General features: G+C 41.2%; 1 protein-coding gene across 1 annotated transcript in view; it reads right to left on the bottom strand.

Moving 5' to 3' along the window:
- Positions 1-2,972: 2,972 nt before the first annotated feature.
- The window catches only part of kiaa0825 (KIAA0825 ortholog), a 102,302-nt gene continuing 89,967 nt past the window's right edge, over positions 2,973-15,307 (bottom strand). Inside the window, exon 22 of the mRNA XM_029511255.1 lies at positions 2,973-3,574. Coding sequence (XP_029367115.1) covers positions 3,391-3,574 — 184 coding nt within the window. The 3' untranslated portion in view covers positions 2,973-3,390. The remainder of the gene's footprint in view (positions 3,575-15,307) is intronic.

Below are 15,307 nucleotides of genomic sequence, written 5' to 3'. Positions count from 1 at the left end.
TCAGCTCCGAGAGCGTGAAGCTTCCGGGTTACCGGGGCAACGGACTGGAAGGGATATTTAAAGAAACAGTCGCACGGCAGCTGCCAAGCTCATCCAGATGTTATTTTGTTTTTTGTTTTTGTTTTTTTTTTCCACGTGAGGGGTCAAACCTCCGATCACAGTGGCGCATTCGTGCTTAGATTTTCTGTGTTTAAAGTTCCGACGGCTTTTAAATTTCCGATCTTTCGTTTAATTATACGTGTTAGGTTTTAGTTTTTTTCATTCATTCATTCATCCTCCACTTCTTATCCGTTTACGGGTGGCGGGTGGTGAACAGTATGTTGCATAACATGTCATTCACGACTTTCACCTGTAATATTGTGTTTAAATATTAAGGCAGTGAAACACTTGGCCGAGTAAAGGATCTAAATACTTGAATGAAAAATTAAATAAAGTCATAACATATGAGAAATTTCTAAAGTGAGATTAAGTAGATTTATTCAGATAGTGCCCCATGACATTTGATTTTGACTCTATGTTGGTGTATAAAATCCAAAGTCCATTTTCCTCAAAAATCTTGATATTTTCTTTGCTGCACTTACACAATATGTTGTATTTTTAAAAGCTTTAAGTAGGAATAGACAGACATGTCTTTTACTAACATGGGTCCACATTTACCCTTGGCCAAATTTCAGTGGGAATGAGCCAAATGGACTTTTTAAAGAGAGGGGAAGCCGAAGTGACTGAACTCACATCTGGCACATTCACACTAACTCTGTGCTGGGACTCTTCTAAAGCCACCTGCAACATCCTGTATCCATGTACCTGTGACTTTACTTCATGCCATGTGCTGTTGATTCACAGAAATAGCCTCATGGATAAACTTAAGCTGGATGCCCTACTTCTGGACAGCCTCTGGAAGTTGAAACTGTTTCTCTGGGGAGCTGAGCTACCCTGTTTCCTCAAGCAGAAAGCTGGAGATGCTGAGGAGGGAGACCCAAATAAGAAACAGAAATGACATATTGTAGCGCTGATATCCACTGAGTGTGAATCTTAGTCTGCAGTGCTGCACCCTAGGTCATAGATGTGGACTTGAGTCATCAGACTTGGTAATATTTAAGTTAAAAGTTTAATTTACTCACACTTTACAGAAAAACAATTAAGTCAACCAGTGACTCATAATTTCTCTTAGACTTGAGCCCAGCGATTTCAAAGAGTTCATAAAACAAAAAGATCTTTGCTGTCCCGGAGCAGAGAAAACATTCAGGCCACTGCTCAAACTTGTAGCTCCATAGGACTTGATGAGCTTTTTAAGTAATTATTTCAACTTTATTGCAGACTTTTCAGGTTACTGTGTAATGAGAGCTCACACTGATCCCCCACTGTATAAAGAGACATTTATAGGAAATTGATAAACTCCAGCAATGGAAGTGGGACTTGACATGGAAATGAAGAGAAACCAGGGTGCTTTATATGAGAGATGGTCTTCCTGTAATGATACCATGCTGGTTTGCTAGAGCTGACGCAAAGCCTGTTGTGCTTAATGGATAATCATACATTAAAAGCCAACATGTCTCTTCTGTGACTATTTTCCATGGACAATACACTAATGGACTGTAGGTAATCAGTTAAAACAGAAATCAGAGAAGCTGAAATGGTGCGACTGTTTTTATTGTCTGGCAGAATGAATTCTAAGATTCTGTTCTGTTGGTTTGATAATCCCCAAATGAAAACCATGTAATAGATCATTCAGTTTATTCCTTGTGATGAATCATTGTACTGTCAACTTTACTCACAGATGACTTATGATCCAGTCACCTGTCTAGAATAGAAATACAAATGGATAACCCTACAGGTATTTTCTATAATGGGGAGGGAAAGTAAAAAAGGGAGTTCAAAGCATTTTCTTCACAGAAAACAGTGATTGCATGAGAATCATCATCAAGCATCATCAGGCCAAATTCTGTTTTTCCTGCAACACCAAAACCTAAGACACTGTTTCTGTGTTGAATAAAGGTAAAACTTTTTGCTGTTCAACTTTTATTTGAGGTGTAATGCAAAATCATCTGCTGATCATTTTGTTGATTTTTGCTTTTTTTTTTTGTGGTTTGGTGATCACAATTTTTCTTCATTTGTGTTGAAAAATGGTGTTGAGGAAAGCCCTAAGAAAATATTTTCTTTGAAAGGGATTACACAGCAGTAGACTTGTTTCCGGGTCGTGGGGCTGCTGGAGCCAATCCCAGCTCACATCGGGCGAGGTGCGGGGTCACCCTGGACAGGTCACCATGTCTAATATTAATTAACATGTTTACATAAAAAAAAAAGTTATTTTATGTTTATAGTCATGATTCAAAAATGTATTTAATACAATTACATCACACAATTTCATAATACCACAAAAAAGTAATATTCAGTGGTTACCGCCATTGCCCCACAATAAGAAGACTGTGGGTTCGATTCCCGGCCTGTGTTGAGTTGAGTTTGCATGTTCTCCCCGTGTCTGTGTGGGTTTCCTCCAGGTACTCCAGTTTCTTCCTACCGTCCAAAGACATCATGTTTGGGTTAATTGGTGACTCTAAGCCTCCTTCCCCCATGACCCGGAAACGGATAAGTGGTAGAATATGAATGAATGAATCCATGAAGTATCAATAGGATTTCATTTTCATGTTTAATTCTAAAACATTCCACCACCATCTAATTAATGACAAAATATGGACACAGTTGGAAAAATATACAGAGCAAACATGGAGCGCATTAAACAAATGTTTTCTCAGTTCACACAAAAAGCTGACTGATATTGCATATTGGTGCAGATTTTTGGGACACGCAATAATCAAAATATACATCATCTTGCTTCCCAGTTGTAATTCTTGATGTTTGCTTTCAGGAACCAGGAGTAAGTATGCTGACACCAATGTCGTTACACTTACAGTGTAAAAAAAAAAAAAAAACTTCAACTATCTGCAATGATCACACAGTCCCATCTTGTCCCAGGCAAACAAATCTGGGTTCTCCATTTCCCAGAACTGATTTCTGGAGATGTGCTCCAAAAAGATGAAATGTGTCTGATGCAGCATAGAAAAGTACAGGGAGTTTCTCTGAGGCATGTGCATAAAGAGAGAGAGACACAGTCTTCCTCATGCTTTTTGTTGTGTTGATTTCTCATCCTCTCATTCAGTCCTGTTTTCATGCACACACATATGCAAAACTCACTCTGTGCATATGTGCGCAAACCTATTTGCACCCACAACACGCAGTAATGCCCACACTGGCATAAACGCACACACACACACACACACACACACACACACACACACACACACAAACAAACACTCCACTACCTGGAGAAGTGCAAGTGCATATCACAAGCAAACATTTACAACATGATAAAAATTCTAACTGCATGGACCTTTATTGGGCAGCACTTTTATCAGATGGTTCTGTTTCCCCCTGGGTCTGCTCTGCTGGTGTCTCATCAGCTGCAGGAGGGTCCTGTGGTCCTGGACTGCAGCAGCAAACAAAATAGGTTTTCTGAAGTTCCTCCACCATTACTTTCTCTCCATCGTCCAGCTCTGCATCTTCCTGCATTTCCCACCTGGAAAGCACAGACACCATACAGAGTTTCAAAAAGGAATATCAGAGCTCTTTTAATATGAACCAGCATTTATTACCTGGTCTTAAATGAAAACATGTATCCAGTAGTTGCCATAAAGAAGCCATCACTCCGTGCAGAAGTTATGCCGCTCCCTTGTTATATGGAAATACAGCATCTGCACACTAACAAGATGCTGTTTATGTTTGCTTGTGTGTCCACACCTCCCTCATATTTGTGTCTCACACAGAAAGAAGAGAGGACCCCACAGCATGCAACTCAGCTTGGGTTCAACACAGAGTGAGGGGTAACCTGTTGTCTAAAATACATTCTCTCACACGCTCCTCAGACAGAAACTCTACAAGGCACTATAAGCCACTTTCACTCCTCACACAGGCATATTCTTCTCTTTTTTCTTTCATGCTGTGTGGGTCAGTTTCACAGCAGCCGCTGTGATACTCTATCAGACTTAAAGAGAAAAAGAAGAAATAAAAGAGAATAGATGATTTTGTCTCTCTGTCTGTTTCTTCCCTTTTCTGTCAATCTGATGCTTAGTGAGGGTAAAGGAGCTGTTTGGGTGACTGTATTTTATGGAGTGCATTGCTACTCATGTCTTGTTGCTTTGTTTAATCACTTCTAGAGTATATCTTGCCATCACATTTTTCAATTCTTCAAACTATGAAGTGGATGGGGAGCTTCAATATGAAGACATCAAGGGTAGTCACGTTGTAATTCACTCTCAGTATTTCAGTGGAGTCCCTTGACGAGTGACTGTGGTCAATCAAATCCATATGGAGAGTTGGGTGAAGGCTGTCTTTGAGCTGCCGCATCAAACTCCCTCCAAAGGAGAATTATGTCTGTCTGACTGCAAATGATTGCATTTTCATTGCAATCTCTGCTTCTCCTTTTATCCCTGCCCTCCCTCCCTTGCGATTCCACACTGTAGCTTCAAATATGTACCATACAGTTGTGCTTTGTGCATGCGTGTGAGCCAAAAGATGGGGTAAAACACCAAATATATCACGCACTTGTTTCATGCATACTAAGAAGCAGGCCTCTCAATGCAGAGCACTTTAGTAAAGGTTCAGCCTCTGTCACAGACTATAAGTGGACAAATCACACATGCTCTTTCTCTGCTTCCCCAGCACTGTCAATGTAGTAATTATCATCGGTGAGGGGAAGATCTGTTTATGTAAATATGCAGCTCTGGTATAGCAGTTTCTCCTTATGTGACTGTATTCTCTTTCAATGTTCCACTTTAGTAGAGAGCTATTTTTTTCAGATTACAATTTTGTGTCGGTCTGAATCTCACTCTTTCTATTTGTCAAAGGATGAGTGGACAATCTCTTAGGAAGTAAAGAACAAAGGGGGCGTGGAGGTAATAAAGCATCCCTTTGATGACTGCCACAGGCTGTTGAGCGAAAAATGCAGATGACTACAGGCAAATTGCCGCAACATTTATTTTTTTTCCAATGACGTAAAATTAAACTTTATGATTCTAAACCAATATGTGAAACAACTCACACTCACACAAACAAAACAATATAAATGTCACACAGGGGGCAAAACAAGAACAGAAAGGGGGCGAGGGAGAACAGAAAGCAGGAGAAATGGTGGCCAATAAAGGAGTGAGCGAGACAGGAAGCAAGAGAGGAAGGTGCACTAAAGGTTTTTCAATGTTTAATTTTCAAATAGGATTAAGCAGAATGACATTTAGCTGAAGGTTACAGGCTCAGCATTGTCTTAGCTGATATTGATATGCAGGAGGCGCCCTGCTTGTCACTGGGACAAACACCGTTGATGAATGAGAAGCCTTTCCCCAGGAAGGTGTTAAGTGCAAATTTGAAATGAGAGAGAGGCAGAGGTAGTGAGAGAGAGAGAGGGAGAGAGGGAGAGAGGGAGAGAGGGGGAGAGACAGAGAGAGAGAGGGAGAGACAGAAGCGCACACACTGAGAGAAATTGAATTACCACAATACTTGCCATGTACGCTGTCACTAGATAATGTTGCCAAAAGTGTAAATTGTTCCATAAAGTGTAGGTTGTATATTTGTTGAGATTGGTTGATCTCGTGCTGAAAATGAGCCAAAAAATACACAAGGTGCTTTGCTGTGTGTATCTAATTTCAACAACTACAACACAACAATGCCTCTTAGAAATGCATAAGTAGGCTAAAGTTGACAATAACTTCACTGTATCCTCATTTCGGCAAGTTTTCCCCCGGAATTTACATCTTAATAAGGGGAGTCTTACCCTTTAATTCTTATGGGCTCTGCTCATTTCTCATGCATTAATACTGGAGCTGCTGACTTGGCTCTTCCTCTGAATACAGAATAGGACACACATATTAAGACTCATATATTTACAGGATTGATGCCACGGGAGATTGTCTCAGAGTGAGATGAAAAGGCTGGCTCAGATGTATTTCAATGTGAACATCAATGTAAGCTGTCCTAATCATGGGACTATGAAGGCACCAGACAGACAGCATCTATCCAGATTTTCATCTGATAATGAGTAGTGATGTTCGACAAATTAAGAGCATAAGCCTCGCTCAGAGATCATCTGGCAATCAACTTACTTACTAAATCTCAAAGTGCAACACAGATGAAACTTTAATGTTTCAGTGACTCAGTGACTGTGAATACCAAAAAGATGTAAAGAAATAGTGGAAAAAAAATATAACACAGCGTGTGTGTGTGGAGAGCAACAAAATAAGACTGGCATGCGTAAAAGTACAGACTGTGCCAAACAGAGTGAGTGAGCAGGAAGACAAAGTGCTCGAAAGATCACGAGAGGCAGAGAGACAGTGGCCAGCGGTTTTCGCTGCAGCTGTCAGCGGGCTGAGTGGTTTCTCTCAGAGTGTTGGGTGTTTGTGCTGCGCCTGGTGCCCTGCCTGCTCTGCCACTGGGACTGCTGTTTGTTTAAAAGGCTTGCCTGTCAAACAGAGAGTGCCACCGGCGGCCAGACACTCAGCTAAATGACTCTGACAGCAGCCCTAATCAGAGGCTTCGCACATTGCCGCAGGGCCTGGAGGATCCATCATAACCCAAGCCTAAATATTTAAAGTGCTAAACTTTCCAAAGGTCAGGCCTTTCCATGGATGCCAGGGCGACATGTGTCAGAGAAGAAGGAAAAGAGGGACTGTACAAGACAGAAAGGAGGAGAATAGAGAGAGTGAGAGACTGGGTATCATTTTTATGCTTGTGAGAAACACTTTCAGTTTTACACCTTTGGAATCCGTTTACTTGTAGTGAACAGACGTCGTTTTGAGCAGTCGTCACACCTTCACACATCTCATGTGAGGCTAGAGCCTGGGATTAAATTCCAATTCACAACATAAAGTTGGACTGCAACTGACAAGAGTGTACCTTGCTGAACCAGACACTAAGACTCACCTTTTGACTGATAAAAAAAAAAGAAAGAGAAAAATAACAAACTATTGTAACAAGTGAGCAGTCTGCCCAGTGAGAGCTGCACTAAAATGAATTAACCTTTCCAACCACTGCTTCCTGGCAAGAATACATTCTTAAAAATTTAGGCATACGCTTTTTGCTGATGTCAGAGTTCAGAGTTTAAGGTTAGATGTTAAAAGGTAGGGATGAGGTCAGCTGATCAATACTCAGTTGAAGAATAAACATACAAGGATGTGCACAGCACACCTTGGTGTCTGGTTCATTCTAAGTGTTATATTGAGTCCATACTCTTTCAATTGCTGCTCTTACATTTGGCCTTCACTTCTGTAGTTTCGCAGACAACACTGCAGCGTGTGCTGGTGTCTGGGAAGCTGAGAGCATGGGAATAAATCATCACAGGAGAGAACACGGAGTACTTCACAGAGGTGACAGAAAGTGTTTGCGGGTTTTCATGTCTTGTCAGTAGTTTTAAGTGAAGCACATTAGTTGTTCAGGAGGCAAAATCACAACTTGATCTCAAGCTCCTTCTTTGAAATAAAAGGGTAAAACAACAAAGCTAAGTTACTAGTTTGGAATAGATATTGTACATTAAAATCTATTTCAGTTGGGCTCAAAATACAAGGTGTGGGTGTGTGTGAGGGGTTTGGGGGGGGGGGGGGGGGTTCATCCTTTCAATTCAATTTCCATTGAGAAGCAAACATCCAATTCAATTTAGATATGTGCCTGGTCTAGGCCATGAGCCAGAGGGAGATTGTAACTGACAGCCATTGGACAGCCGGCTGGATTTGAATATTGACGAGACAGAGACTTGACAGAAAGGATTATGCTCTACCTTCTGACTTGCTAGCTGTTACACTGATCCATTCTATTGTCAGATCAACTCAGTGTCAGGTCTACAGTATGTCCACGTTCTACGGTGATGCCACTCAGTATTAGACCTTACCTGGGATCCATCTCAATCCAAACTGATGTCCACTCAAGAGCTACAAGACACACTCTAAATCAACAAAGACAAAAATATGCTATATCAAAGTAAATCCATTTCAAAGTAAACATGAGCTAGGAGCTTTAGTTACAGCTGTGTTCAATATAGACGAATGCACACAATGTTTTTATTACAACGCTATCCTGAGGATGGACAGCATTTACTGTACTTTCCAACTACTAACCTGAACTACAAACCACTCCAACTAATAGAAGCAGAATACTTTCTAATCTCATGTCTCATGACATTTTGTATTCATTCATCAAAAACTACAATGATAGTACTGATCTATCATATTAGACTGAATCTACATTGTCATTCACTTCAATGAGCCTATCTTCAAATTTTGTGAGTCATTGCTTGTATGTATGTGTGTATGAGCATGTGGGTCAAAACCACAGTCTCCCCAGCGTTAAATCCACCCTGTCTCCCACCCAGCACACACCCTCCCATCTCAAGGGCTGCCGAGAGCAGACGTGTCATAGAGCGCCTGATCAAAGGGCCTCGGACAGATCTGTGAAGGCCCTTTGAAAGGACATCCACAGTTACACAAGTTGACATGTTTGTCTGTGCTTTGGCACAGACAAACACCCTGGCCCGGGGCCCACGCACACACACATTCACAAGAGCATCCATGGAGGCACACGCAGACACAAAAAAACTTCAAATCCAAGCAACAAAAGGTTGAAAACATTAGAGGGCACGGAGGAGCTTTGCCCTAAATGCACCACACACACACATACACACACATGCACGTGCATGAAACCCAGATAAATACACACACATCCTAATGCTAAAAACAAGAGGAGGCCAACTTTTCTTGTAAATATAAAAGCACAGAATGTGACATTTTTGTGAGATGCTCTGATGCTATTTTGCTTCCACAATGCAGAGGCACGTAATTGTGTGTGGCAATGGTGGAGATGGGGGGTAGCAGAGGATCTATAGAAATTATGTTGCAATAATACTTGTTTTGCCAAATATTTCTTTTGCTAGGGTTGTATATACATTATTGTGTATGTGTTTTGAGGGCCTATTTTGCTTTGGAGCAGACCATTTTATTATTTCGCGGAACATGACTATGTATTAATGTCATGTGACCACATATTTCAAATCCCTCTACATGGCTGTTTCTAGTTCCTCACTATTCTCTCCAGTCATCCAGGGGAAAGTTTGTGTAAATTTGCAGTGGCTTAATTACTGAATAATTTAGACCATGCTCCAAATTAATGTAGACATTTCCATATTAATGTGTTTGCCTACCGATTCCACATTTATTTGTACTGCGGACAGGAGGGTAGCAATTATCACAGCATATCATAGCAGTTGTGCCGGTATTTCAGATATCATTAGGCTGCTTGTCCACCACAATGTGACTGTGAGTACCAGTCCATTGGACACAGTTTGGTGCATTCTTTTCAGACACTGCTATCAAGTGTTGCACTGGGAGAAAAGGGTGAAGGGCCTTGTTTGGGTTTGACAAGGTGAGGTCCAATTTACAATCCGTGCTGTTGTGAATGTATTATTACATGCAGTAAGAATAGGGACAACAGAAAAATAACCAAACACCTGCCACATCTACACAGCTATCGTCTCCTGGTCAGTGAAGTGCACTAGCTGACTGCTCTGCTCTACACTGACATTGAGTTCTGCACATGTCCCAGGAGGTTGACAGCCCTCTGCTACTCTTATCTCTTCCTCCCCCCTCAACCTCCCATTTCCCCAACTCAATTCACCTTTCTTTTCTTCCTCCTCGGTCCCCTGACTGTTTGGCACTTGTTAGGAGCCTCGCTGAGCAGGCTGGCACCTTTCACTGAAACAGCACCCAAGAGAAGGTTGTGACATAGAGAAATGTGAGCATGTGTATGTGCTCATGTGTGTGACCCCTCTCACTTCAGCTACTCTAAATCATTAAAGCAAGGCCCTTCGTTAAGGAAGCCATTCAGCCATTTCCTGAGTAAGCCTGTCAACTGACTGACACCTCCTCTCACTCCCACCACGTGGGGTGGAACAATTATTTGCAATTATTAAAAGAAACCGAAGAGCACCCCAAAATAAATCCCAGCCTTTGTATTGCACCATCAGAATTCATGTTGCATTCCTGATGTTACTCTGAATTTTTTTGACAGGGGTAAAATCACACCCTTGTAAATTGATGCATGACAACCGACTCTTATCTACTTCCATATGCCTTATGACCACCATCCTCCTCCTTCCATCACTTTCCCCTTGTATATTACTGCAGTAACGAGGGAAGGCTCAGGTAGCCGGACAGTTAGTAAGTCAGTCATTCAACCTGGCAGGTAGGTAGGCAGGTACCCGTTAACAGCGCCCATGTGCCTGCAGGTCTCTGGGATCAAAAACCTTAGCAGAGGCACTCTGTCTTCCCCCATGAGCCAAACAGAAAGAAGGCGAATGAAGCAGAGAAATAGACCACCAGGCAGGTAGAAGAAAAAAACAAGAGAAAGAAGTAGGGGCTCTTATCTTGGTGGACAATGTTATTACAAATACAATCTCATCCACAGGCCAAAAATATACTGAGTGAGACCAAACCTCAGACTAGCTCCAATTAGGTCCAAAATAGAATAGGTACAGAAAGAACCAAATGATATGACTGTCTCCTCTGGATCACATGACAGCTCCTCAATCTTTATGGACTGACCTAGCCCGAGCTGTTTCACCGATTCTTCCTCAGCTCCCTATAATGGCTGCAGTCTATTTAAGGAGACGCCTCCTCTCCTTCCCTCATCAGTCCATCAAGTCTCCCATGCGTCTTTTCTGAAAAATGTGGTTATGTTGTAAGCTTCTCCACTTCTTTCCAATGAAACAATTCAGTGCCAAAGTCCAGTCTTGGTCCACCAGTTCCCTACAAGCAACCATAATCTTTTTCATGTCCTGTCATGTACCACCAGCCACTAATCACTTGTTTCCAACCTCAGCTCACCTGTTGCCGTCAGACTTCCCCTGCAAGCTACACATAACATCAACTTCTCTCGCATTGCCAAAGAATAGGCAGGTCCCCAACTTCCTTTAGAAAATAATCATTAAAGCCTCGCATTACACACCATCTCACTCCATGTCTTGTGACTGCATTTGGGTGTACTCTTTTAAACCTTGTCACCAAATGCATAAAATATTACCCATGAATTAATGAACAAAGATGATTCAGATAAACAGTCAGTAGCTTTGGATATTGCTCTCCTCACGCACACATACACAAGCACAAACACTGAGAACAAGCATTCTCTCACGCAATCTCCCCACTGAACTGCGTACAGAGGGGAAAAAAGATGTTCGTTGTGATTTCACCTCAGTGTGCTACCAGGAAATAGCCTATTACTTATTCAGTACTTTCTCTTTGTCATCTATGCATATATAAACTGTGAAATCTACTAAGGAGCGCTGGGGGTTGAGAAACTGCGACTTGCTCTCAGACAAAGGCCTCGCTCTCAGACATTGATCTGGCAAAACTTCTGTTCAAACCCAGCTATATATCATTTCCACAGCCACTATGAATAAATTGCATATTTCAGCACGTTCTACTTTTAATAGATTACGTAGTGACTTAGTTGGGCAAGTTGCTAGTGTGGTTGACTTCTTAGCAAGTGATAGAATAAGCAGATATGTATCAATAAAAAAGTTACAAGGATAAGGTCCAAAAATATCTCAAGTCTAATAAAGCTAATACAATAAGACAACTAGATTATGGGCTTATAAACTCATTGTGATGGTGAAGCTGGGCAGCAGAAGCATTGACACTGATACTACTACAGTCCATCACAAGTAAATGTCCGACCAATGACAAAGACATTTGTTTTATGCGCATGATAGTTTATACTCACCTGTGCTTTACAAACACTGACACTGAGCAGCAGCATCATCGGCACAGCAGGTGCATTTTCACTGCATTTTTACGCCAGGATAAATCCTTTTATGGAGCAGTAAAACCCTTTGACACATGGTTAAGAAATTAGGTTGATACTCTCCACATTAAAACAACTGTGAAATGTAAGTAGTATGCAGTGAAAAACGAACTAATCTACCATCAACATTACAGTTGTTTACAGAAACAGAAAGAGCAACAATGCGAACAAAGCTGTCAACATGAAATGTTAGCCAAACTACCATAACTTCAGGTACTGGCAGGACTCACGCTGTTTTTTAAAGCAAAATATCAGTAACCAAGCATCAGGTTTGTGAGGAAATTGAGGACACTGACTGACACCAGTTGGCTTGACAATCTTCAACCGAGGCCACGCTATAACCACATCTATGTTTTGGCTGCAATCATAATGACATTATTAGCAAAGGGCTCCCACAGTTTTTCTGGGCCTGCAGTGAACTGATTAGTCCATGCAGACATTTATCTCACCTTTCTATGTTGTGTGTGTGTATTAATCTTTGGGTGGGGGTGCTCTATTATTGTGTATCAGATCAGGGCCTTGTTCTCTTACCATTTCAAACAGTTCATTTTCCACCATGCTAATGGCAGTTTTAAGGGGTTAAGGAGATAAATAAATCCTCGCTGTCACCTCATTTAAAATCAAATGCCACTTAATTATAGCTGTATGTGTTTTCAAACACTTTGCATAATTTATTGTTCTGCTCCATCCTAATCTCCAGATCCTTATCACTTGTGCTCTATTTTACCCTCTCTGTCCTTATAATAAAATTATAATGCTTCCACTCTCAGTTTTTTTTTCTCTTTCTTGCTGCCAACAGCAGTGTGCAAGAGATAAGGAAAGCGATGAAAAGACGTTTTTAAGTTGTGCCTCACCTTGTGGGGATTTGATGCTGTAAAGGTCTATTGTCAAGTCAGGAGAGCATACACGCACACTCTCACACACATACACACAGCCCTCTGGCAGTGTTGCATTTCTTACAACCAAAACACAAACATTGTCAAATTCTATGAAAGGAGCAGGGTAACACCAGCATTCATGTTTTGGTTTCAGGCACAAGAAACATCTTAACATGCTAAGTATTTTTTAACCTTTATCTACACGATTATTTTCTGGCTCTGACTTCTTTGTAGCACGAATATGCCAGAGACAGCAAAGTGCATTATAGTGACATTAATGTACTTTTGGCATGCAGGTCATAAAGGTAGGTGAGGGGCGCTAATATCTGACTTTACTTGGAGCGGCTGCCGTCATCAACACTAAATGTCAGATCACATCAGTCATTTTCTCTCTTTTGAGAGAAAATGGTGAGCGCTGGTATTCTGTCTCCAGTGACCTTGCCCACAACTCAGTGGTTCTTCCTTGTGAGATTAAATTAGTGGGCAGTTAAAACAGAGGCAGAACTTTAAAAGGGGCTTTCATAAAATCCAAAGCCAAATATGAATTTAATTTTGAATAAAGGACAGATTAATGCTGTTCACCACACGTACTGGCACAATTGAACTTAAAATTAGGATAAATCTAACATTTGGCAAAATCTACAATCATTACAAAGGAAGCAGAATATAACATTCATAGATTCATTGGTGGGGGGTCTGGGTCATATGGCAGAAAATCACAATCATCTATTCATTGATTGATTTCCAGCCATTGTTATCATTCAACCTATACCCTACAACAAGTAAAGTGGTGGTTTAGCAAATAGAGGCAAAAAGTATAATTTTCACAAAATCACTGATAAAAAAGCAAGTAAATCTCCAACTGTTATTATCTTGAAAGCTGCTTACTAAGTGGCTCTTGATATTTAATGTTTCTGTGTACAAAATGTAAAAAACTATGGTGGCCCTGAACGCACTGCAACTCATAGACAAAACACAAACACAGCTTCATCAATTCAACAAAATATATGCTGTAAATAGAAACAGAACAAAATGATACATAAATGCACCTAAAATGCACATAGCACAAGTCCCAGCCATTATATTGTACAGTGTACTTGGCTGTGTGTTTACAATGCAGGGTGTTTTTTGAATACAGTATGCTTGTGTTTTTTGTCTATCTGTGAGTGTTGCACTGAATGATCAGGGCCATTGTACAAAACATACCGAGTAGGAAAAGTTCACTATAGTGACCTTGGGCAAACAAACGGCCACACACATTCACACACATAATGTGTATTACCTTCATCAGTGAGCCTCGGTCAGAGTGAACTGGGACAACACGGTTTGTGCCTACCTAACAACACATGAATGTATATGTGTATTTGTTCACTTTGTGTTCTATGGACTGGAAAGCAGTAGCTGTTGCGGGATTACCATAACCAGGTAATGGATGGGAGGAGCATGCAGTTGTGCATCCTCTCTCTGGGCCCTCCATCCTGGGCTGGTCGATGCACCAGACAGGCCAGGGCTTAGTATATCACACAGATCCCATGGCTGGACAGCACAGCAGACAGATACAAGTCAATAGGAAGGTGCTGCTTTTGAATATTCACCCTAGTGCTTGGTGGCACGCTGCATATTAAGAGACCACAGTAAAGTGGGGTTCTTATTGAGGGATTCCTAGTTTGGTAGAAAATGTATGGAACTGTAAGTAAAATATGTGTGTGCGTGTGTCTATGGTTTTGCTGGATGTGATGAGAGGTGGGGTTGTATTCTCTTGACAGAGTGACATTAGCCGGGTCACTTATACAAACACAATCAATGTCAATTAATTCACCTTGGGTTCACAAGACGAAAGTCATTGCAAATAAACTAATATTGTATAGTATAAACTTCAGATGGACACTGCGGTATATTATTACAATAAAGTAGATTGCTTAGCCTCAGAAAACCATCAATCATATACAGTACAGCTGTTCCAAACATATTCCCTATAGAGAGGCATAAAGATATTGCTATCGAGCTTTTGAAATGTCAGGGCAATGGAAACCCAGGCATTGTGCAATTACATAATGATTATTGCAAAACTTTCTCCCCCTCACTCAGTGTGGCTGTAATATGCAGTGGATGGCCATGGGGGTTCATTAGTGAGAACAGGCTGCTGTTGAAAAGCTTCAGTTTCACCTCTGATCCTGGCTAATGTGATTTGGACCTGAGATTGGTAGTGTGGAGATTAGATGCTAGCTCACCTCAGGGTGGGAACCAGAGAAGGAGACATACATCAATGCTGTTTGCTTTCAGAATCAAACGTCTTCTCACCTCTAATTTGCTCTGAAGCATCTGCAAAAAAGGTGTCTACAAAGTACTGGTAGTCTAATTTATTTTGCGGCGGTGGAAAATTGGTGGGGCTGAGCAGGTGCTTGCTAATTCATACTGTTACATTTAGGAGTGTATGATTTAGGCTTTCATAACAAATCAATTGGGTCTTGTGAAGGGACTGGGGAGCCAAGAAGCAGCTACGGATGACAAGTGTGGTAGCATTCTTCTCTTATTAC

Source organism: Echeneis naucrates, chromosome 9 (genome assembly GCF_900963305.1).
Source record: "Echeneis naucrates chromosome 9, fEcheNa1.1, whole genome shotgun sequence".
NCBI classification, from domain to species: domain Eukaryota; kingdom Metazoa; phylum Chordata; class Actinopteri; order Carangiformes; family Echeneidae; genus Echeneis; species Echeneis naucrates.
The sequence above is the reverse complement of the archived record's forward strand: the minus strand, read 5'-3'. Positions and strand labels throughout refer to the sequence as shown.